Genomic DNA, 26,423 nt, shown 5'->3' with positions numbered 1-26,423 from the left:
TCCTATTTTCTTCTTCCTCTTAGTCTCCGCATATGATCCACATATCTTAATGTCGTCTATCATCTGATATCTTCTTGTGCCCTGAACTGTTCTCCCGTTTACCATTCCTTTCAGTGCATCCTTTAGAAGGCAGTTTCTTCTGAACCAATTCCTTTTACTCTTTCCGATCAGCTTCAGCATCATTCTTCCTTCATCCTCTTTTTCCAAAACAGCTTCGTTTCTCATTCTCTCTGTCAATTTCACACGCTCCATTCTTTCCCACATCCACATTTAAAATGCTTCTAGCCGCTTCAATTCGTCGTTTTTTATTAGGTTATTTTACGATGCTGTATCAACATCTCAGATTATTTAGCGTCTGAATGAGATGAAGATGATAATGTCGGTGAAATGAGTCCGGGGTCCAGCACCGAAAGTTACCCAGCATTTCCTCGCATTGGGTTGAGGGAAAACCACAGAAAAAATTCAACCAGGTAACTTGCCCCGACCGGGATTCGAACCCGGGCCACCTGGTTCCCCGGCCAGACGCGCTTACCGTTACTCCTCAGGTGTGGACTCAATTCGTCGTAATGTCCATGTTTCTGCCCCATACAATTCCACAAAACACAAAGCACTTCACTAGTCTCTTCCTTAGTTCTTTATCCAGGGGTCCACAGAAGATGCTCCTTTTTCCATTACAAGCTTCCTTTGCCATTGCTGTTCTCCTTTTGACTTCCTGGCAGCAACTCATATTACTGCTTATAGTACACCCTAAGTATTAAGAATGATGTAATCATCTAATTCAGTATATTACTGCAAAATTTATTGTTGTTTGGAATTAAGAATTAGGAAAGGATGACATTATCCGTAGCGATAATTCTCCTTTGCCAGTTCTGATAAGAAAAACACATAATTTCTTTCTGTAATATACTGAATTAATAATAACAGCGCCCTTAAGAGAATTATGACTTTCGTTGTTTTTCCCCTGTTATCTTCAAAAGATTTATTGATCTTATCTTGTTTTGTGTGTGTTTCTTTTAGTTAATATTGTTTGGTGTATGATTATAAAGGCATAGGAGAGTGGTTTATTTAGATGTTAGTTGAATGAATGTGTTGTTTGAAAAGTTTGCTTATTAGATTAGTTTTACTGATATTACTGAAGTGAGGGTTCTGTTTGAGCTGCAGGCGCGTGTTTCAAGAGTAACAGATATTTACATCTAACCAGAGTCAGGAGCGAAAGGAGTACCAGGTTTACGTATGACTTGGCATAGGAATTTAAAATTGTAAGGACTGCAGTACTTGTAACAGGTCTGTATTACAGAAATAAGACGATAATTTATTGCTATTGCAAATTTCATTAATTTTTATAAGTAGTTAATTTCCTTTAACTAATGTGCGTCCGCCGTATAGGTTGCTTCGGTGTATTTTGCTATCCGTAAAAGATCTGCGTTGTGTCGGAGGGCTGTTTCTGTCACCATTTGAAGGAAAAGGTGACTTATAGCCCTGAACACATTTAACAAATTTATCAGCCTAATGGGTTTCCAAGGCAATCACTTTTCTGCCATCTAACGAATGCAAAAGAAGCCAGTTATATCCTTTATGGCAGAGATGGGCATCGTGCCTCACTTGAGAATTTGTGTCTCACTGACCTTCACAGAGCTTATCGCTCTGAGTGACATCATCTTCACAGTCCCCGTTTCTCCCTCACGTAGCTCCTAGGCGTGGGCAGGTTCTATATCAGTTTCATAAGCAATATCAGTGGTGGCATAATGACATTAACAAAGCAGTGTGTACGCGTTAGAAAACGATATTTCCTGAGAAATGAGAGGAAGAGTTTTTTTTTTTTTCACTGTATAGAAGGGGAAATCATACGATGTATGTTATGCTCGAAAATCCTATTAGGCATTAATAAATTTAATATACAACGACATTACTCCTTATGTCATTACAAACATGCTGAATTAGAAGGTAAGACAAATTAAATGTTATTTTTTGTACTATTCCGAAGAAAATTTATGATCTTAACATTTGCATAGTATACTAAATACGACATTATACTTTAAACACGCTGCATTAAAAGGTAGCCTACGAGGAATTAAATTTGTTTGTACGTATTATTTCCAAAAGAAATTTATAAAAAAATATCAAATGTGCGTAGAAAACGAAATATGATTTTCTGAAATTGTTTCAGTTCGAGAACGTGGAAATCTATGACGTAATCTTGAGAAACGCCAGAATATTCAAGAAAATAAACGTAGACAACGTGATGAAATATTATTGGCTAGTTACGCTTTTTCTCGCCTGTGATTTAAATCAATTCAGCTACGGAGAAACGGTAAAGAGGTTTATGATTAAAGCTGCCAAATTAATTTGCCAAATTGAGTAACAGTTTTCGAGTCTCTCACGTTAACCAAGCGCTTTCCTAATAATTCGCCACTGACCACCTTAGCCATTACGATAAGGTGACGCAGGTCACAGCAGTTTATATTTCCCATCCTACTCTGCAGTCTCCTCTCCTAGTAAACAAACTATTTCAAATCGAGTTCCTCACGTAACCGAAAATTGTGCCCATGTATGCTTTATGGAATTGCATGGAGCAACTGTACTCTCATGTAGCGGTCGTTACCAAAAAATACCTTTTCGACTGAGGAGTGGTGATTGTTCCTATTTTATGTTTCCATTGCATAACATGGGAACAACGGGCAATTTGGTGTGTGTGTGTGTGCGTGCGTTTGTGTGTGTGAGAGAGAGATCAGGGCTTGTAGCCTATGACATACTTAGGACGATAGACAAATTGGACTCACGACATATAGGCCTATCAGAGATTAATAATGGAGAAAAATTAGCTCCGACCCCGGGGATCGAAATCGGGACCCCCAGTTCTACCCACTGGGCTCATTAATCACTGAGCCAGGCCGAGGCTCAGTCCACAGCACCAGATCGAACTGGGTATCTCGGGTTCGTTCCCCAGCGACGGAGCGAATTTTTCTCCATTAATAACCAATGGTAACCATAACAGATAATCCTGTAGGACCAAAAAATTGATCTTTACATATATATCAGAGAGTTTGAAAATTTTTCTATGAATGTGTCTTTCATAACGTACAAGATGATTTAGGCATGAGAAATTTATCTGCTAAATGGATCTCCAAATTCCTGAACGCTGATTACAAACGAATCAGAATAACAATTTCCAATTCGATTTGCCAGCTACCGTTTTGAAGAGTATCTTTCTAAATATTGGATTGACCATTAATCCAACTCCTCCGGTAGTCGAATGATCAGACCTTCACATCCCGTCACGCAGGAGGCCCGGGTTTGAATTCAAGAAAAATTCGTACTGACACTTGTGCCGGTCGCAGTTGTGATTTATCCCGGGGTTCACCGTTTCCCCCTGTTAGATTAGGCATCTACACAATTGTGTCAACATTTCTTCGTTCCTTCATCATTCCATATCACTTCTCTAGCGTCGGCTGGACGAGTGAGATTGCCTGATAATCCTGGTGCGCAAAAAACCTTAATGTCAGCGGATGTGGGTTTGGAAAAGTGCCAAGTTTCAGTGTTAGGGCGATAGACATTATTATTAGTATTATTATTATAATGCAGAAAAAATAACAATCATAAGAATGCACAATGCACACACTCTGGTTGTCCCCGATCAAACACTCATCGCGTTCAAAAATCGGCGGGAAAAGTCCGGCATTACGTTTTTGTGTCAAGGATAGAATAATTATGACGGACTACTTTGACTTACGTATAACTATGACTGGAAAATATTGCGAAGAGATTTTGTCGTAACATTTTCAAATGTGTGCAGTTCTTGCAAAACAATGCGCCCACTGCCATGTTCTGATTGCGTTGCAGAAAATTGATTAAGTTGGCTTTGGAGTGATTGACATTCCCGAAATTCGCTAGATTTAGCTCTCCAACACTATCATCTATTTTCGAAACTAAATATTAATTGAAAAGAAAGCAGTTTTCTTCAAATGAAGCAAGAATAAATAGGCCTACTGTGGAAGAGTGAATTGCAGACCAAGATTAACAATTTTTAGAGGCTTCATGATCGTTATGCTAATTGTATTGAGTTAAACGGTAGTTGAATAAATAAAAATTTGCTTTGAGAAACAGGAACTTTTTCCATTTTAGGCTAGAGTTTGTCACAACATAGCCTCGTAAGTTTTATGGTTTGTGCAAATATATTATGTAAGTAATTTTGCACAGTTTTGTGCAGCTGTCAAAAAAAAAAGTGGCCGCACTCGTGAACAGCGAATATTTTCTAAGTCTACTCTGATCACGGCGATGTTACACGATGAATGTGCTTGTAGAAGCAGTTCCGGAACTATAGAATTATTCCATATCTGCGTCTCGTAGACCAGCGGTAGAGTGCTCGTTTAATGACTCGAAGGTTGAGAATTCGAGTCTTGTTCAAGTTTTCATTTTATTTTTAATCGTTCTTTAGCGATATAAATAATATCCGAATTATAATTTATATTCTGTTAACGTTCTTTAGCTTTATAAATAATATTCAAGTTATTTATATTTTGTTATCGTTCTTTTAGCGATATAAATCATAATCAAATTTAAAAATTTTATATCTTGTTATGTTTCTTTAGCGATATAAATAATATTCAATATATCATTTGTATTCTTTTTTTCGTTCTTGAACGATATAAATAATATTCAAGTTATCATTTGTATTCTGTTATAGTTTTTAGCGATATAAATAACATTCAAATTATAATTTGTATTCTGTTATCGTTCTTTAAGGATGTAAATAATATTCACGTTATTTATATTCTGTTATCTTTCTTCGGCAATATAAATAATATTCAAGTTATCATTTATATTATGTTTTCGTTCTTTAGTGTTATAAATAATATTGAAGTTATCTTATTCTGTTATTGTTCTTTCGCGATATAAATAATCTGTATTTTATATAAGTAATTATTATGATATAAATAGGTTATTTTATTTAAATAATTAATTATATATTATATAATATCTTCAATTAATTAAACAAACCGATATTTATCATTCATATTCTGATATCGTTTTAGTGTTAATAATATTAAAGTTATTTATATTCTATTATCGTTCTTTAGCGATATAAATAATATTCAAGTTATCATTTATATTCAGTTATTGTTTTTATCTATATAAATAACATAAATTTAATATTTAGTTTTGAGCAATACAGTTGCATAATACTGGTGTTAGTTTTTCTTATTATATTATTACATTATACGAGTAATATCTTGAAACATAATAAAATAAAAGGAGTGACAAATAATCGAACCTGACACGTTGACATTTTTATTCCGACGTTCTTCCGATGAGCTACTAGAGCGCAAGTATAGCAACATTTGCGGAAAAATTAGCCCAATTCCTCTCCAAGATTTTCTGACGGTTTCAAAAGCTCGTCCAGGATGAGGCGGGCAAAGACTAATTGGGATTTCCTGGTCTCTCATCGGGTCAAAAATCCTGATAGAACTAATATTTATCCCTTGCAGTGAATTATGGTGATGTCCGGAGGCCCCAATTAGTCAAATCCACTCTCCCTACCTTCACGTTTGGACCCACTGGGACCTATTAAGATGCAAAAGAGACAGTGGTGTGCGGAAAGCAACGGGAAGTTACCGCATTTATCTTTTCCAAGAAAAACTGGAAACATGAGCAAAGGAAGCTTTTAATAGAAAAACAACAATCTTCTGAGGACCTCCGGAAAAAGAAGTAAGGAAGATACTAGTGAAGTGCTTTGTGTGGAGTGTGGCATTGTATGGTGAAGAAACATGGACATTACGACGAAATGAAGAGATATGAATAGAAGCATTTGAAATGTGAATGTGAAGAAGAATGGAGAGTGTGAAGTGGAGAGACAGAATAAGAAATTAGGTTGTGTTGGAGAAAGTGGGTGAAGAAAGAATGATGCTGACACTGATCAGCAAGAGAAAAGGGAATTGGTTGGGTCATTGGTTGAGAAGAAACTGCCTACTGAAGGATGGACTGGAAGGAATGGTGAACAGGAGAAGAGTTCGGGGTAGAAGAAGATATCAAATAATAGGCGGCATTAAGATATGTAGATCATATGCAGAGACTAACAGGAAGGCAGAAAATATGAAAGATTGGAGAATGCTAGGTTTGCAGGGAAAGACCTGCCCATTTATGTATATATGTCCTGGATGCCTGGAATATCGTGGCTGGGAATAGTCGCGATTTGAAAAGACTAGTCGATTCCATGCCCACTCGACTCCAAGATGTTATCGAGATGTGGGGAAGGTAGACTACATAAATATTGAATCGTGGATTTTTGTTTTGCTTTTTTAACGCTTAATTGTTTGAATGTTCTAAGGCAGACGGCAGTAAGTTTGTTTTGTTTATGCCAGGAAAGATATTTTTGTTGAAAATAAAATTTCTTTTTTCTTTCCATTTGCAGCCATAATGTCACAATAAATAATGTCAAATAATATCATGGCGTAATACATTCATTAACCTGATGTTAATGACTAAAATAATCTTAAATTATGTATATTTTGTCTCTCTCTCTCTTAAAAACAAAACAAAAAAGAGCATAAAAAATACTAGGTTGTGTTTGAACGCAGGACCTCACGAATACCAGGCTGGAACGCTACCATTACGCTATAAAGTAACACACAGAATATTTTAATTATAACTGTAGATATCAGGCAACGTGGTCCAACAACATGTAACATCGTCTGTCTCCGAATTGTAGCGAAGATACCCAAAGGGAACTTTGATTCTAGAGAGCGGCCACTTTTTCTTTTGACAACTGTACAAAATAGCCATTGTAAGAAGCTCTATTATTTTCAACAAAAAAAGTTTAAATAAGGGTTTTAATTTCTTATATAATTTCGTTTACAATAATTCAATCTATATGGGGAGATCTGATTTTTGTCATACACTAAGTAAGAAAATGTTTGTCTTTCCAGTGAAACACCAACTGAACCAATGGCTGAAGAGGAAAAATCCAAGACCGTGCCACGTCGGCTCTTAATTCCACAGGTAGATCCCCAAGACAAAATCATATCATATTGTGAAAGGATATTGAAGCTTTCCTGAATTTCAATAGTGTTATTATTTAATTTTTTCTTTCTTCCTTCCTTTCCTTCTCTTATGAATGACCGAATCTTTGCTCAACCATTCACAGTATTCGTTAGTCTGATCGTCATGTTAATTATTAAGATCGAAACAATATAAATACTTTTTATTTCATATTATGTCCCACTTCACAACTTTAAGGTCTTAGAAGATGGCCGACAAACACAACATTAAAGTACAAGTTACTTAATATTCACAAAAGCGATGCAACTATCGCCAACATATGTATTAAATCATGGAAAATTTAATTAGTAACATCAAAACTAAACAAGTGACGGTATTAAATAGAAATTATACAGACAATTAAGGCCACTCCACTCTCGGAAGATTTCAGGTGTGTCTTTTTCTATCAATTGTTCAATGATCGACCTTAAAAATGACACCATGCCAATAACATAAATATTATTATTGAGAAACAAATTAAGGGTACAGAGAAAGAACGAACAGAATCACAATTTTCTTAAGGGTGATATCATCATCTAATTCAGTATATTACTGCAAAATTTATTGCTGTTCCTAATGAAAATGTAGGAAAGGATGATTGTATCCGTAGTGATAATACTCCTTTATCAGTTTTGATAAGAAAAACACATAAATTTTGCAGTAATATACTGACTTAGGTGATGTCGTCACCCTTTTGAGAATTGTGACTCCGTTCTTTCTCTGTACCCTTCAAAGACATTGATGTTGTTGTTGTTTAGTCAACTGTCCGAAGACAGGTCTGAACCTCACAAGTGATATCAAGAAGGCACCACTTATGAGGCAACTAGGCCATGAGATAATGGAGTAGTGTGGCCAGTTCATTTCCCACTCCATTGCATACATCGTCGACTAGCTATATATTACACTTGTCAGAATTCAGATGCATACAAACAATTGTTCTTCTGACATATCGTCAAGTGAGATAATAGATGCAAATATCAGCCAGAAACTCAAACAGAGAATAAATAAGACATAATGAATTAAAAGAAAACTAAAGTTAGTATTGGTAAATAATATTTACTCGTATGCGTACATTTACACCATGTTTATATTTATAGTGCAGTTCAAGTTTCCATTACACAAATCCATGGAATATTACTCCTATCGATCGTGGAAGTCGTGCATACCTGCATCTGTTCTCCTAGTAAAGCTTCTACAAAATTTGTAGCCCCTTGGATCATTCTCCCAATGCTTCATTACATTTATCCGAAACTTCTTTTCGAATCTCAAAATATGTATCCAAATATCTCCCCATGATTTTCCATCTATCAACTGTTCCTGCATTCATAGTCCCGTAATGAGCTTAGCTCGTTCCCCATCTTCAACCATACATATGGGCCAGTTCATTTTGAGCACATTTTCAGGGGTGTCCTTTTCTACCGGTTGTTCAACGCGTACATGTTAATATTCATTTATAAAAAAAATAATGAAATTCGACATAATATGAAATAAAATATTGTACGTTACAAGAATTCAAAGTATTTTAAGAGGCTGGCTCGGGAGTCACGAAATTTCGAACATGTTCTAGATGCTGTCGTATGAGAACTAGCTCAAGCGCGTCCACTGAAGAAGTACATTCTCGAGACTAATAATAATAACTTAAAATTAATTTCAACCAGTCATTCTCTCTATATTATCAGTTCTCTTTAATCTAAATAATCCAGTACGTATATTACTGTAGTTTCTGCATGAAAATTACCTTGAACGAATTCCTTGAGTAGATTGTCCCCTTACTTCGAGCGACATTTAAGATCCAATTATTGCGCGGTTTTTATTTCTCCACTGTTATTGCAATCTCCTAAATCAGAAAGCAATGAAGATATTACTATTTCGGTACCTGAAATCATATCTGAGCGGTCTAGGGCACAAGAAATATATGACATAAACCTAATGTTGAGAAAAATGAGATTGAAGTTAAGTAACAATGGAAAATTGCACCCAAGGTCTATTATATCTGTTGTGTGCTTACGTATTGAATTTTGCTCTTATGAAACAGTTCACTGCAGATTTTGAAGATATTTTAAAATTTAGATATTAAACATAAACTTATAATAAGACATTGCAACTATCCAAACTATTGTTTCAAAACTACTTTGCAAATTGTGTATAAGTTCAAATTAAATCTAAAAAACGTAATACGTAATATTATTATTGGTCCTTGTTTCATAAATGGTACCTTAAAATGGCGGATTATATTCCAGATTCTTAAGAACCATTTTTCCCGATCCTTTGAAGGCCATACTAGTATCCTTGAGGACTAGAATGGTTGGTTGTGTGGTAGGAGCATGATAGATAGCCAGCACATAACGCCTTATGAGTCCGTCGTGATCTGGACCGAAAATAACGTACTAAGCGGATTGGACGTGATAAATCAGTCAGTGACCATCTCTGTGGTGTAGGAGTTAGCGTGCTGGTCTCCTTCGCAGAGGGCCCGGGTTCGATTCCTGGTGGGGTTAAATTTCCTGGTTGAGGTTTCTCAGGGTTTTCCCTCAACCGTTAAACAAATGCCAGGAAATGCGGGCAACAACTTCACTGAATATCACCGGCTTCATTCATCACCAAAATCATATTCATAACAAACCAGTAATACTTCTATTGACGCCATCTAGTTCACAACAATAGAACCAATACTCAAAAATAGTGCACATTCCTTAGGATTTCACCCCCCCTCCCAAAAAAAATATTGACTCGCGAAATGACCAGGGATGTTAAAGCGAGTATAAATAACAGGAAAAGAATAATAATAATAAGTACTATCCTGCCTAAGGCTTTTCCGTGGTTTTCCTAAGCCACAAATGTCGGGATGAGCCCTAAAAGAAATGGCCCACGGACCTGCATTCATATCCCCATGACCCCTTTACTTACTCTAAATTAATTAATAATTACATCTATCATAAATTCATAAATCAATCGACCTATTACCTAAAAGCCAAATTGGCTAATCTCTTATATTGAGACAACTCATCCTGCCTAAGGTATTTCCGTGGTTTTCCTAAGGCGTTAAGACAAATGTCGGGATGAGTCCCAAGAGAAATGGGCCACGGACCTATATGCTCTTCCCCGTAAGTTCCCCTTTTTTCTAACAATCAAATTAATGCCCTACTTCAGAGTCTATAAAATTATGAAATACATATCTAACGTCACTCATGTAGTCGCAATGCGAAAGGACAGGGAACCTTTCAATTTGCGGATTCAGAATTCACGGCGTCTCTCCTGGCGATCTTCACCTGCCATGTCATCGAACAACGGACGACAGAGTCTTCTCGACTCCTCCTGCACTGCGAAACGACACAGTTCATTTCAATGTGCAGATTTACACCAGCCATCTCCTCCTCGCCCCGTCCCGTGATCATTTTGACCACATTTCCGTCCCCCTCGCGTATGTGGTACCTAAGAGGTTACGTCCATTTTCGGTTTTCCCCTTCAAAATATTCTAGAGCACCTTCAGTGGAGCAGCGTAACCCGGAGTGAGACTAGTGGCCAAGAGGCTTGGAGCTCGAATATTTAGTTTCTTGCAGCACCGAACCCCTTGCAAGGACGCGTTTGCGTACCTTTTAAATTTTTCCTCCCAATTCACCTCTTTCAATTCAATTCAATAATAAGTTAGTTAGCCAGCTCGTTCTACTCACATTACGCCACTAGATTTTTTTTCTTTGGGAAGCAGTAAAGGATGCTCTCTACCGAAATGTTTCAACAGCATCAGAGGACTTGTTTATTGTGCTCCAAACCGATGAACTGACTGGTGAAGTAGTTTGTCTTTACACTTCTATAATGGGGCACCTGTTTGAGTAACGCATATAGCCTTTGTGCATTGAATAAAGGGGATGTTCAGCATTAGTTTCCTATGTTTAACTCAAATATTTTGAAAATTGCACTTTCACCACTTGTGCTTTAGACCCCCATATCTAATTTTATTACAAACCTGTCCCACCCCCGTAGCGTCGTAGCTTAAGGCATCATGGGTAGATTCGTGTCGAGGAATGCGCGTTGGTTAGAGACCTCATGGGAAAGGAATTTTCTCGTGAAATGTCGGCCAATGTGTGGGACAGGTGTTCACCCAACATCGTCATGAATTTGGTAAGCTCTACGCGTGATAGCGAATTTCGATTTCAAAAACCAGCTATAATGGCTGGAATGATTATCATGATGACCAAACGTTAACCTCGTAGTTACTAGTTGGATGATCGTTCACCTCTGCTGAGGTATGTGAATGTGAAGCCAGCAGTCAGCTGGTCTGCCTTAGCTTTTCTTGAGCTGTTACGACACACATTACATACTTAAAATTATAAATCAAAATGATATGAAACTCTTTTTTTTTTTCATAAACAGGCAGCGAAACTTATTGCCCGAAGAAACTGGTTTGCTGTTCCCTTACTATAGATACGGGTTTGTTTACTTGCGCGAGTAGTCAAGGTCAGCAGTGAAGAGGGATAGGTAGAGACCACAGATTTTCGAATAATGACCTGAAGTTTTGAATGAATATAGCAATTCCTGGTATTGTAGGAGATTCGCTAGGCAAATTAATGAACCACTAGAATTTGGACTTAAAGACTGACATATAAGAATAATTCAAGTATCAGTAAACTAGCGATTCAGAAAATTGGAAAATATGAGTTAATTTAAATGAATTATTCAATCCAGAAAATATTGTGCAGATAAATATGTTGATAATGCCAATGCACTCACAGAAACGGTTAAAAAAAAGTAAGTTACTTCATGGTTGTGAAAATTATTCATTGCAGTGTAACCTTTCTTACTTTGAAATAACTAGTTTCGAAACAACCATACAACACTTCCAATGTTAAAGCTGGCGTGATTGAGACACAGACACTACGAGATTTCATGTTGAAATTTACATCTGCTGTGTTGAAATGTGTCTAGGTTCCTTGTGCATCTGTTGACGCAAGGGAGATTTTTCTCAAATTACAATTTAATTGTTAATGACCCTAGGTGCAGATTGAAAGAAAATAATAAGAGTGACTTCTGCTATGATTTCGCTCCACAAATAGAAATAGCACATGTTACATAATAGAAATATATATATATATATATATATTAGTGTTGTAAAGTTGTATTTAATTTTAAATGTAGAGTAAATTACTGTATGAAATCTTTTTTATCATTATTTTGACGTCTAATACGTAATACAAGGTTACTTAACAGTAATCTCACTAGAGGTTTTGATTTATCTAGAGAAAATCAAAACTCGAGTGGGATTTAAGTGACTATTACACGATTAGAACAATAGTATATAAAGATTAGAAGTAAGGAAGTACTCTAATACAATAAAATATTGACTTACGAAAATACTGAACTGTCTTCAAATGTATTATTGTAACACTGTATTCCGCTAGATGACAATAGTGTGTTATGATAAGCTGTTTTCTTGTTATCAGTTGTGTCAACTATAGAATCTTCATTGAACACTGTGGAAGTTACTAGTCAAGAAGGCTTTGTTGATTCAGTTTCATTTTTATTAAAACAGTTGCATTCCACTTCAATTATCCGGATCCCAGTAATCAACCTCACTTGACAGATGATTTTCAATAAATCTTAGCATTAAACAATCTCTGATACGTGACTATCCATAATATCACACATCAAAAGCTATAACATAACCTAAATATAATAAACAAGTGTTTGAAAAGTTATAATTAGGAGTGATGAAATGAGAAAAGTTTTAATTAAGAATGATGAAATAAAAAATAAACATGAATAATTTTAAAAGGAACAATTTGAAAGTACAATTTTCAAATCTGAATGTTTTAGTGGTTGGTGGTTCAGTTGATGTTATATTGGACGTGTGCGTAAAAGAAGTGGAACTCGTTGCTGTATATGGTGTATTCCTCAACGTATTCAGGATTTCCGAATGGTGCTCTTCATTTATTTGTAAATAGGATTTCAGGGAAGATGCGTTGCTATGACCAGTGATCTATATTAATTCTTATTCTTGAATGCCAATGCGAGTCATTTTTTAAAGTGCTGTGTATAGACTGGAGTGGTTTGCCTGTTCATTTTTTTTTTTTGACCTCCACACCAATGCAGTTTGAAATGTTGGCAAACAAAGAAACAAATGCTAGGGTATTGATAAAAATAAACAAATGCTAGGGACGCGATAAAATTGTGCGATAAGCAGCCATGATTGGTTGAAATACGTCCTTTCGTACGGTTTTATTGGTCAAAAGTAGTATGACGTAGTAAAAGTGTAATAGTCACGATAATTTTCGAGATTTATGCGAAATTTTGTAGGCTCTAGAACATAATGTAAGTTACTCGTCGACTGCAACACAAAGCAAGTAAACAGCAAACAACTACGGTGAGTAACACAGTCTCCGGAACAACTAAGATACAGTAATTCAACGGAGCCTTCTACTGTACACAGCAGAGGGACTGTAGACCACAGGTAACCTGAAACCACCTGAGAGAGAGCAATCTCTCATTGGGTACTAAGTTTCACTGCCTGGTCATAAATAATGTCCCATACAAACTCCTTGTGTAAAGGCACTCAATGTTCATACTCTACATCCGAATCGGTGACTGTACATGAATTCAACTGACATTCAGACATAAATTTCTAATGAAAATATATTTTGTCTATGCAAAAGACTCTGTGCTTTCTAGTTGATCGTCGCATGTGTGTGTGCATTGGGTGGAATTAACTGCGGTCTGAGTACGGGCCACTCAGCGGTGCTAATACCCAGACTGCACCAGAATGATAGCACCATACCCATCGACGACGATATCGGCTCTTGGATAGGTAAGACGTCAAAAACAACACATCTCGGGGTATATCTTGATCGGCAGTGGCAGTCAGAGTGGAAGTGGATGGTGCATATAGCCCATGCGTTATACTGATTTCTACACTTAGCTCCAACACATCAATCGTATCAGACAAGATTTGGAATCAATGTTTGTAGTTTGCCGTATACGAGCGTCTGTTCTTGCTTTAATTATAACATCCTGTCACATCACCGACATCTAAAGATATACCAAGAGATTTGGAAGTTCTATACGGACATTTCAGAAACGTTTAAAACGGTAAAGTTACCTGTTATTTCAAACTAAACATTGAATTAATTTTTTAACACCCTCAAAGTACGTTTCCTTACATTTACATGCCTTCTAGCCTATAAGTAATGAAATAATGAATGCTATTACATAACAAAGAGCGATGGCGAACATGTGAGACGAAATTTCAATCAAATCAGTACCAATTTTTAGGATTTAGGTCAGAATATTATGAATGTTATGAACGTAAAATATTTAGACTTACAAGAGAACCGTTACAGGTCATGGTGATTGAATTCAATGAAAATGCATATTTAAGTTCATTTTCGTTCGTTAAGGAACGTGGTAATAGCCGTTCGTTTCCTCTTTTTTCTTACTATCAATGTCTTTGTTATGAAAATTGTCTGAAAGCACAGTAGTTCAGGAGCAGGGTGTTAGTAATACTATTGCAGCATCCAAAACATTGTGTAATAGACAGAATACTATAGGCTAAGAGAGACAGAAACGATGTTGAAACTCTCCAGAAGCGTTACTGATTCTCTATCATACAGAATGCTACTTTTCTAAGAAACAAAGAAATAGAAAAGAGAAAACCAATTATTGTACAGCAATTTAAGGCACGCCAAAAGGGACACTTAATGACTCTTTAGGTCATGTTGAAATATAATGACATAGAGAGATGCTAATTTCTAAACAACAATACGGTGCTGTTCCACTCGATCTTAGCTCTAGATTTTTCCTATGAATTTGTAAGTAATGGAAGTAACTGACTGAAATTTGATACGAAAAGGTCTTGGTGTATGAGAAGCATGGAAAATGTTGATAGTGAACGACATTAGCATCAAGACATGCCTACTCACGCTTCTCCACATTACGGAGGCTATTCAAACACATCGGGAGGTACAATATAATATTCTCACAGGATGTTTTCTTGCAATTCCATAACATTGCGTGCCTTGTTATTCCATATGGAAACAAATCCTGTGGGGTAAGATCAGCCGACCGTAGAAATGACACGGTCTTCAAAGAAAGAAAAAATTTAAGCCGATTTTATATTTGAGTACTGCTAGAAATCGACAGTAGTTCCTCGCAGTCCAACTGATTCACAAACGCATGAAAGTTTTCCATGTAGATTGAAGTATTTACTGAAGGAAGCTGGGGGCAATGCGGCTTCGCGACAGAGCACACCATCTCCAATTTCTTCATCATGAAGAGATGTCTCATGCATGGTGTGAGAATTATCACTAGCCCAAATATAGGTATTCTGGAGATTGATGTGCTTCCTTCAAGATGGAATAACGCTTTGCGTTTTTTCAGCTCACAGAAACCCCCAAAACTCCTACGATAGTTCCAGCGATGATTTCTCTGAGTACACGAGCAGTTTTTCACTTCCTGCGACGTTGCTTCAAGCAGTTTCGGACGTTCTTCTTCGTAGATATCCAACATTGTTCCCATGGCTTCCAGTTTCTTTATAAGACACTAAATGGGGGACTTCAATAGTAGTTTTTGAGCCTCAAACTGCGCAATAAATTGTCTTTGACACTCCTTTATCGACCCAGATCTCTGGTACGTGCGGGCAGTGGACACGTGCTGTTGCAGCCTACATAACACCATCGGCACTCGTGTCCTTCCATGCTTCTCATAGCCTATACCAAAGTATGTCCGTATGAAATGTCACTGAATTGTGTCCAGTAGTTTGAAGTTATAAGGGAAATCAGATTCTAAGAGCGAGTGAAACACCCGGTATGAAATATTTGTTAACTAGATTTTATGTACGCAAACGAAACTTGCTCTTCAGTTTTCTGAATACATTTTAACAAAATTTTTTCTTAATTAAAAAGCGTCCTACTTTTAAGCAGCATGTGAATATAAGGGATACTAATTAAATTAAATACGTTTTTATTACAGCCAGTATTTATAGCATGGGTATGCCGTTGGGAAATATCATCGGAGGAAGCTTAACAGACCGATTAGGTCGCAGAATGACGTTACGTCTTTCACAACTATCCTACATCTTGGGCTGGATACTGTTGGCTACAGCTCAGTCGCACCAGATGGTCATAGCAGCAAGATTCATATTGGGCATAGCCAGGGGAATGATTGTAGACACCGTATTTGTAAGTATACGTGGGAAACCGACCAGTGCTCAGTAAAAAAAGTTCTAATATTTGCTATGTTATTTTCAAAGACAATAATACTGTGAAAATTTTGGCAGTAAATTCTTCTCTTGAATTTACCTTGTTATTCCTCAATGTTAGAAATATTAATTATATATATATATATATATATACATATATTCTTGTCCACACCTGTGGAGTAACTGTCAGTGTGTTTGGCCGTGAAACCAGGTGGTCCGGGTTCGAATCCCGGTCGGGATAAGTTACCTTGTTTAGGTTTTTCCGGGGTTTTCCCTCAACCCAAAACGAGCAAATGCTGGGTAAATTTCGGTGCTGGACCCCGGACTCATTTCACCGGCAATATCACCTTCATTTCATTGAGACGCTAAATAACCTAGATGTTGATACAGCGTCGTAAAATAACCCAATAAAATAAAAAATATATATTCTTAAAGAGAAACAATCTATGTTTATAGCAATATCTGTTTCATTGATTTCGTTTTTAAATTCTGATATGTTTTGAGATTATGACTTAGAACAGCAACGTGTCACAAATATGAAATACTAGTATTATTAGTTTTCCCTGGTTTCCTGTTTCGTTACTAGTGTTAGCACCTGTGGGAGGGGGGAAACCTCACTTAGAAAACAGTTAAATGAAAAGACAACGCAAGACCTTAAAACAAGTTTGAGAAAAGTCGTGAGAGACGATTCATCTGGATTCAGTATTACGGTTGGGAAAACACCTTCTGATAAAGATGCTGAAACCTCATTCTATGATTTTCTTAGTAGAGGCCATTTTGACTTTGCAATTTTGTTTATCTTGTAACTTGTTAATAGTACTTCATATTTGTGCCTCCACTTTTTATGAAGAAATATGTTAGGTTTTGAGGAAATTATTTTTTCAAACATTTTATAACATCTTACAAACTTCCAAGTCCGGTGTATCATTCACAGGGACATTCAGCAATAAACAGGACGATACTTTACGTTCAGTATTCAGAACATGTAGGTTCAAAAACAAAAACAAAATGGTTTTCCAGATTTGTAACACTTCCTCTAATATTCAAATTAACGCTCTGTAACTATTCTGCTGTGGCACTGAAGTCCTCTAACTATTGTCTCCCACAGTTTCTTTCTTCATGAAGTAGTTCCATAGGCAATCCAAAATAGGGATGTGGAGATGAGGGATTGAACATAGATTCATTTTGTAAAAACTGCTTCGTAAACCCCTTTCAACGGAAGTTGCTTATCCTCGAGGGTCAAATTGATAAAACGTTACGTAACATTCAACATCTAACGTCACTTCTTTAGCAACGGCAATGAGTTAATCACACTATTCTGACGTCATCTTCTTGGGACGGATCAGACTCCTATAAGGATATATAGTGTTTGGTAGATGGTTATTCGGTTGAAGAATGTGTTTTCGTGGCACACCCAATAACCCTACTGAAAGATAGTTTCATCTTGTATTGATTGTTCCGATAAGCTGACTAATAAGTAATGAAAATTTAATTTGAATATACATACTATACCCATATATGTTTACAGTGATTACATGGACCATAAAACACTTATATATTATCGATTGTTAAAACAATCAATTAAGATCAATTAACAAACTTGTGGTCATTGTTCTATGACGTTATCTAAATACTTAACACTATCCTAAGACCGCAACATATGTACCTACCGGCCAGGTTTAAATTTAACACACACTATCCTAAGACCACAACATATGTACCTACCGGCCAGGTTTAAATTTAAACACACACTATCCTAAGACCACAACATATGTACCTACCGGCCAGGTTTAAATTTAAATTTAGTATCATAAATACATCTGAAGATGGTACACTGAGGTAGCGAAAACGTTAATGTAAGACATCAATAAATTATAATTGTAATACAGATAAGCAGAGACGGTCTAATTGAATTTTCATTACTACTGAAAGATGCTATGTCGCAAGAAATTAGGTATATTCAAAGACACTGTCTGCAAAATTGTTTGCATAGTATCGCATAAGCATTGGCTTGTTGAACAAGAGATTTGCAGACATATTACCAGTAAAAATCAAACGGTGATTTTTCTTTTCTCCCTGTGCAGGATGGATGTGATATAATTGTGCAAATTGAAAGGAGGCATTGCACTATTATTAAAATAAATATAAAAAACACTATCACACGTTTTGTAATTAAGTGCATGGTTAATTAGAAAATTTGGTTGGTCTGAGTAGTTTGGCAACTACGCGTCGTCAGTCTCACATACGAAAACACACATGCATTTGGTCTGAGCAGCAGAGTTCCATCCCTTAGGCACACCAGTAGGATTGTCAGACTTCCTAATCAGAGGAAATAACAATACGTGTTAATGTTTTTATTCAATTTGCAAGGAAATCGTCCAATTTATTGAAAAACTGCATCCCTTATAAATTTCACTACTGATAAGAGTAACTTCAGAATAGTACGGATAGTACTTATCGAGTAAAACAATGTTAAGATCTAAGTAAAAATTATTTTTTCTAAGAAAATCATTCATTTGGGACTAATGTATTATTTGAATTCTTTTGTTTTACTCTATCCAAGAAATAAGCTATTCAAATCTATACAGCTATATCACGTACACCCTGTATAAAGACCTCAAAATTCCATATAAATTTTTACGGGCCAAATGTAGGTAATATATTATCTGTGTTTGACAACGTCAAAATCCTTTACTCATAATAATTCATCAAGTTTTGTTTGCATAATGTAGTACAGTAAAACATTTTCACGAATATTTTCAGGAAGATAATATGCTGCACTTGAAACATATTTTCTCTAACAGATACTTATGGATGAACACTCAGATGCACGCCTGCGTGGAATCCTGTCCCTGCATATGTCTCTAACCTACGTGATTGGCATCTTAATCATAACTGGGCTAGGCACAGTCTTGGAGTGGCGGATTTCTACAGTTGTAGCCACATTCTTCTCCATTGCCGGATTTCTCGCGACCTGGGTGGTGCCAGAGAGTCCCATATGGCTTGTCAGAAACGGAAAGACACACATGGCGAGTTGCGTGTTGGAAAAAGCATGGGGCAAGAACCAAAAGATTCAGGTGAATTATATGAAAATTTTCATTCCATAATTCTAGTAAGTTAAGTATCTTTTCATTATATATTAAGGGTTCAGAGCCATAGTGGACCAAGCGCTATTTATTAAAAACGGAAAAAGCAAGGGTTAAAGTCGAGTGAATACCATAGTTCAATGAAGATTGACATATCACTTAGTTTTAATATACATAGGCCTACTTCATATTACTTGCTTTGTGTTTCATTGAATTATGGTACTCAATTTTAACCCTTGCTTTCTACGATTTTAGGTATATATGGCGCTTGGCCCACAATTGCTCTGAACACTTCATATATACGTACTTTATAGCATTATACTCCCGTCTATTCCCTTTGGTTATTATAGAAATACTACCTACTTTGTCTATATTCTTTTAGTTTTGTAGTATTAACTCAGTCACGCTCCGTTTACTTTCCTTATCCTCCTAACTCCTAAGAGTATATTGTGCCGTACTTCATGAGTGATTATGATATAAGATGTATGTGCATTTTTGCCCTAACTGTATCCTGCAGAACATTTTCATCATTTTCCCTCATGCCAGCGATTTTTCTGAAGTGTAGAATTAGGTTATATTGAACTTTAAAAATAATGGTCTCGTACATAAACACATGGGATAAATCGTTACTTATCCATGTTTAATGTGCATTTGATGTCAACTTGAAATGACTTGGAGCATGGCCTTCTATACGCCAAGGATAAAAGCACATGGCCATGCCTATACACATTGTTGTCATAGACTGATATGATGAAATGTCACGCAGCCTCTTAAAGTTACTGCAGAAGAGAAAAATTGCTGCCTGGTTTGAACTTCGAAACAATGTCGCTCAAATTAAGCATTTATTCCGTAGACGAAGTGTTTCCAGGCAGGTGGATCGGTCGCAAATGTCCAACTTTTGGCCTCCGCGATCACCTGATTTGACTCTCCTGGACCTCTTTTTCTGGGGATTAATAAAGGATCGTCTCTATGCGACTAACCCACGCACCATTCCTGAATTGCTGGAACTTACTGAACGTATTATACAAATGGTTACGCCTAACATGCTCACCAGAGTCCATGAAGACTTGATACGTCGCTTACATTTGTGCATTCAGCAGAACGGAGGACATTTTGAAAATTGTACACCAAAATTTGTCAACAATTGAAACTGTTCTTTGGTTTAATAGCTCTGGCGGCGAGGAGAGGAGGTGTACGGCACTGGGAAGGGTTCTTTTTCGTGAGGATGAACATCATTTCAAAAAATTATCCAAAATAGTTAATTTTTCGATAGACTCGTTACTTACGAAAGACCCTATATAAATATTATCACATATTAGTTAACACCAAGGACATCAATATTCTACGACTCATTTGAAAATTACTTTCTCAGTTCAAGTTTCATAGAGTGAGCATGTAAAATGCCTAGGTTTGGTATTAATTTAGTAGGAGTTTTCGAACAAGAACATCTGAATCTTCCCACTATCTGTGAAACTATAAAGTGATATCATTTCGATCGTGGACAATTTATATTTACAAGTACTTTAACTAGATTATGGAAATAATTTAAATATATAATACTTTGAAGCACAATTAAAGTGTTTTCTCAATTGTTCTTTGTGCTCTACTGATTATTTTAAAATTTAATTTATATAGTTAATATGAAACATAGGCATAGTAGCGATATTTGCCATGGGCAGGAATTGCTACAAAATTCGAGAATTACTCATATAAGGTAATTAATTTTTTCACATAAAATACTACGTAACTGAAACTTATGGCTTATTTATGACTCCCTCATTAAAATATTCCTTATAACGCTGTAAAATCTACATGAAATTATGGTTCGAATTTTTGTTCTTCCGCAGTTTGAATATCAGAAATGTTTTAAAGATTTGTCTGTGTGTTCATAATGGGTCCCGTTAGGACTATGTTGAGAACAGCCATAGTACTATTGCTAACGACACTGCCTTCTGTCGGAAGACAAAACAGAGATAAATATGGGATAAAACTGTATGTTTTAAGAAAGTCTTACTGGTTTCTTTTTGTACATTAGACTGTTACAATGTGCCATCCTATTAAAGAAAGTTTAACAGCATTATCGGTAAAGTATTCTTGTTGGATTCACCTAGCAGTGCTCCATAAAGTTGTTACTATCAATTTCTCCTTCCTGTGTTCTATGTCATGTTGAATGTCAATTTTGTTTTAATAATCAAGTTCTTAATATTTCATTCCTCCACAGGAAAATAAATTATGATATGTTTAGTTTCTTAACATTACGAATCAAGATGTAACTTTATGAGTGAGCAAGAGTATCTATTTGAAATAATCTCTGGCAATACATAATGTAAACAAGTTTAAACTCAATATTTTCAAACTCACGATTCTCGAAGTATCTGCAGTATTTACCTGAAATAGAAAAGAAATCTTACGTTAGTTAGATATAACAATTTTTGTGAAATACCAAATATAAAAAGACTAGAACTATACATTTGATGATATGTTACGTCAGAGCTGGGCGTTGAGAGCGGATCCAGACTCTAAACGGGGACGCTTAATATTCATCAGTCACTGAATCAACGCTGCGCGGTGTTCGGCGAGGAAGAAAGGGGACGAAGAGAAATCATATGGCTCCCCGTAAGAGAGTAGAATCTGCTCTTGCTGCGCAGCCCTGTGTTACATTGTGAATCTTCCTACGTCCTAGATTTGCCTATATAATTACATTAAGAATCTTCATACGACATCTTCAGAATGAGAATGGCGAGCATATCCCACTCCCAACCAATCTCTGTAATCTTTTCGCTGTAAGAAAAATCCTAATGTAAACAATAGCACGTGACTGAAGTGAGGTTTCATTGGCCGCTGTTTGGCGCCATAGATTCTCAGTACGTATTCCCGCCTACTGTTGTACATTCTGTTTCATGTTAAACATTTCCCGTTACTCGTCAAGTAGGCCTAACCTCACTACTATGCATTCGTTTGCTTAGGAAACATTTACTTTATAATTACTTCAATTAAATTATTTTTAAATCTTATGTCTTCACAATGGACAGTTGAGGATACAGAAGCCATACTTCAGTACCACGTGTTTATGTGAACAACTACGAGCACAAGTGACGCCAGCTTGTTACAAGAATAGACTACCTCTGTATTACCGTTGGTATTCATCCGCGTTCATAGTACATACCAAAATATAAAGGTACTTTTTCTTTTACATAGCGTTTTACAATTAGTGAAGTTAAATGTTTCATTGTATTTAACAACTAGAATACAATTTCTTATTTTCAAATAATATAAGATTGTGGTTTCCAAATACGAACTATATTTTCCTGCGTCATGTGTTTCGACTGGGAGCCAATCACGGGTATGACAGCAACGTGCTTATATTTACAATAGGATTTTTCTTACAGCGAAAACAGTATAAGTCAGGGGGACACACTTTCCTTTTCTTCCTTGGTAAGAGCTGCGCATACCCTTCCCCACATCAAGGTCTCACGATCGTTTGAGCTTCATTTTATTATAACCATCTCACATAGAGTTGGATAGTCTCCGAACTTGAGACAAACCATTTTACCTGCGTTGTTTCGTGGTTTCATAAGACACTAACACAAATATCTGATAAGCCTAAAAGAAATGAACCACGGATCTACATTTCCCTCTCCAAACAATAATTTCAGTATTTCTCAAATTAATGCCTTCTGAAATCAGAGCCTTGGCTTCCTCATGTCGTCCTCGGTACTCCAGGGGGAGCTTATCGAGTGTCACTAGCACAGCGCAAGGACTCGCATTCCTTCTGTTGCGAGGACTGCGGCGTTCCCTCACCCCACTCTCTCTGATTTTTAACATCTACGGGAATGCTACCCTGTCGCTGTTCTGTAGTCCTTCCTCTCTCCAACTCATGTGGTAGCTACTAGATTATGTACAATTTTTCTTATAAAATGGCAAAAACTGGGGTGAGGCAAATGGTCTAAAAGCCTGGAGCTCACTTAGACACTTACTCACAGTACCAATTTCTCTTGCAATGACACGTTTTCTCGTCCTTTTTTCTCGTCCTTTTAAATTAAATCATTCATTCATTCATTTATTCATTCATTCATTATCTTTAAATTTTCTGATTGATTACAATCTGAAATATCCTACAGCTATAATGAGATATTTGTAATATGAACATTTCTTGGAGCTGAATACTTTTACAATAAAAATTTAGCTATACAGAGTGGAAAGTAAGGAAGTACATTAATTGACAGGAGCCATAGATCTCATTATTTGCAGTAAGTTTTGTCAAATAAAACAAATTATATTACTTAAGGATAGTGAGATAATTATAAGTGTTTCGAAAGCGCTGACGCAATTGCAAGATGTCTCAACGCCGCATAAGTGGAACCCCACATCCCATGCGGTCAGCGACTTGAAGAGGGTAGGTTAAGTTCAACTACCTTTCACCGTGTACCTTGCAAAAATGACCTACGTAAACTTCGTATAGGGAAGTAACTGTTGTTTATTTTGTGTAATTTAATGTCAGAAAATTTAAATTAATAACCCGAATGAACAAAATAGCTCGTATGATGAAAGATGAGTGGAACAGAGAAAAATTCTCTCCGGCACCGGGATATGAACTCGGGTTTTCAGCTCTACGTACTGATGCTCTATCCACTACGCCACACCGGATTCCCATCCCGATGTCGGATCCAATCCTCTCAGTTTAAGTTCCATCTCTTGGGTTCCCTCTAGTGGCCTACTTTCATGCACTGCGTCAGAGATGTATGACGAAGGCACAATGTCCATATATGTGCAGAGGTGCACTCGTTATGAGCGACTAAGTGGCCGAGATCCGACGGAATAAGCGCCGTCTTTAAATCATTAAGTGATTATTTTTCGCATATCATATATTAATATGATGAACCGAAGTACATATGATATTTCCGTGGAGAAATTTTGAGTCATCATACGATGAAAGATGAGTGGAACAGAGAAAAATCCTCTCCTTACACTTGAAAAATTAAAACTCGTATTATGTTCAATTATATCTAATACCTTGTAACTTATATATTGGTGTGAAGATATTTTACTATGTTTCTATAATTCACTTTTTGCTGCAATAAGTTCTTTTTCAGTATAGGCTACCTATCTTAAAATGAATGACTGGCTTTATCTACCAACCTTTAACCTTGAGGTTGTCCTAACAAAACCAATAAAGACTTGTGAGCGCCATGATTGTCTCCCTTTGAAATTACTTTTTTTCTGTTTTTTTTTTTTTGACACACCTTTTGTTGCAACCTCCATATATTAATAACTCGAAGTTGCATTCTGAGAAATTCATGGAGCAAGCACCAACAGAATAGGGTAAATGTAAAAACATTCTCTGAAAGTTACATTGCACAAACTTCCGACGATCTCAGCGAAATATCATTTTTTTAGCAACCACCAGTCAAACATTCCTGCTGCAAATTTCTGAAGATTTTGTAGGACTTGAAACTTTTCCAGAGTTGTATATGGAATAATTCTTCTTGGGTTCACACACAAGTGAGTTGGATTGTTGTTTCTAGGTTTTCAATGACTAGTTCTGCCATCTTCTTCAGGGATTGAAGTGCCGAGAGAGTCAGTTGTCATCACCAGTACCTAGTCTTGACCGCCATCACCGGAAAGGCTGTCCGCTTATACACCACAGCACTTCAATCCTTGAAGAAGATTGCAGAGCTAGTCATCGAAAGTTTGGAAGTAACAATCCAACACACATGGCTGAGAACCAGAGAAGAATTATTCTGTGTTAAGTATTATGTCTCACACATACTAATTTGTTTAGTTTTATTCTGTATTTTTTAATCTTTTTCAGGCACGACAAGAACTGGAAACCATGATAACTCGTTGCCAGAAAGATGGTAATGTCCTGTTCAAGATGTTTCTTCGACCTCAAGTCATAAAATCGTTCGTTATCTCCTTCATACTAATCATGCTACAAGTTTTCTGTGGTACTCATATGTTCGTATTCTACTCGGTTGACATCATTTCCCGAGCCCGGCATGGTAGTCAAGACCTTCTGGATGAGTACGCTGTCACCAATATTGCTGGCTTTCTTCGTATTGCTGTACTCATTGTAATGGCCTGGGTTTCCATTGGAGTTAAAAGACGTACTATCATACTAAGTACTGCCATTGTCAGTAGTATCTGTTTGTTGTCCTTAGGAAGTGCGATTGCAATGAACGCAACAAGCAAACTTATGTCAGAACGTGCACAGAGTTGGCTGTTACTGTCATTAATATTCGTGTACATTGCTTTGAGTTCTATTGGAATATTTACAATACCAACTATTCTCATTGGTGAGTTGCTGCCGTCCAAAATACGAGGCCTGGCTTGTGGAGTTATATATGCTATCAATGAAGTAGTTTTGGGAAGTATACTAAAGAGTTATCCCTTGATGTGGAAGACAATGGGAATTCACGGAATGTTCTGGTTATTTGGTTCCTTCTGCCTGTTATTTGCTCTCTTCGTGTTCCTCTTCGTACCAGAGACTCATAATCATACACTTATTCAAATAGAAGAATACTTCCAAGGACATAACATCCTATGGCAAATGAGACCGAAGGTATTCAGAAACCGAGAGTCACTTCAACAGCAGTTGATAAGTCCACAGAATACTCCAGACAAGTTAGAGAGAAACAACACCGTTTATTTGAAGCTGAGAGAAAGAGAGCTCTCAGAAACTGGATGTTGAAATTCGAAAATATGAAAAGTGATACACTTTATTTTCAATAATTCTTGGAACAACTGTGAATGAACTCACTCAAGTCACGATTAATTAAGGCTTTATAATAACATTTTCTATGGAATGGCAATTATATGAAACGCAGTTATCACTGATTGATTTATTTTGGAATATTTTATTAAAATTTCCAAGTCTTACCTGTATCACTATGTGAATGTGGAATAAAGAATTAAAATGTTAAAATATCTTGTTGATAACCCTTGAGCCCCAGAAGACAATACATACCGAGTGTTTCATAATTCCCTCAGGAATTTTCAAATCCAGTGGCGCCACAACCAACATAGACACCACAGCGTAAGTTACTTTATCGCATTAAACCCTTCGCCCAATTCCCCTCCGAAGAGTTATTAAAATTTTTGAAATTTCATTTATTTTA

The 26,423-nt window shown here is 36.5% G+C and overlaps 1 protein-coding gene across 1 annotated transcript; it reads left to right on the top strand.

The window, feature by feature from the left end:
* Positions 1 to 1,094: 1,094 nt before the first annotated feature.
* Positions 1,095 to 26,208, top strand: LOC138711598 (facilitated trehalose transporter Tret1-like). The gene is made up of 6 exons (XM_069842742.1): positions 1,095 to 1,284; positions 6,924 to 6,996; positions 13,696 to 13,831; positions 15,991 to 16,199; positions 19,024 to 19,296; positions 25,118 to 26,208. Exons 2-6 carry the CDS (start codon positions 6,943 to 6,945, stop codon positions 25,994 to 25,996), a joined length of 1,551 nt encoding a protein of 516 aa, XP_069698843.1. The 5' UTR covers positions 1,095 to 1,284; positions 6,924 to 6,942; the 3' UTR covers positions 25,997 to 26,208.
* The last annotated feature ends 215 nt before the right edge of the window (positions 26,209 to 26,423 follow it).

This window comes from Periplaneta americana, chromosome 13 (assembly GCF_040183065.1).
Source record: "Periplaneta americana isolate PAMFEO1 chromosome 13, P.americana_PAMFEO1_priV1, whole genome shotgun sequence".
Classification (NCBI taxonomy): Eukaryota; Metazoa; Arthropoda; class Insecta; order Blattodea; family Blattidae; genus Periplaneta; species Periplaneta americana.
Note: the sequence above shows the minus strand (reverse complement) of the source record. Positions and strands in the feature narration are given on the sequence as shown.

Excerpts from the sequence above, each read along its gene's own strand:
- LOC138711598 (XM_069842742.1), top strand. The coding sequence starts at position 6,943 with ATGGCTGAAGAGGAAAAATCCAAGACCGTGCCACGTCGGCTCTTAATT. Across the intron at positions 6,997-13,695 it reads GTCGGCTCTTAATTCCACAG|TTGATCGTCGCATGTGTGTG; the intron begins GTAGATCCCCAA and ends TGTGCTTTCTAG. Across the intron at positions 13,832-15,990 it reads CGATATCGGCTCTTGGATAG|CCAGTATTTATAGCATGGGT; the intron begins GTAAGACGTCAA and ends TTTTTATTACAG.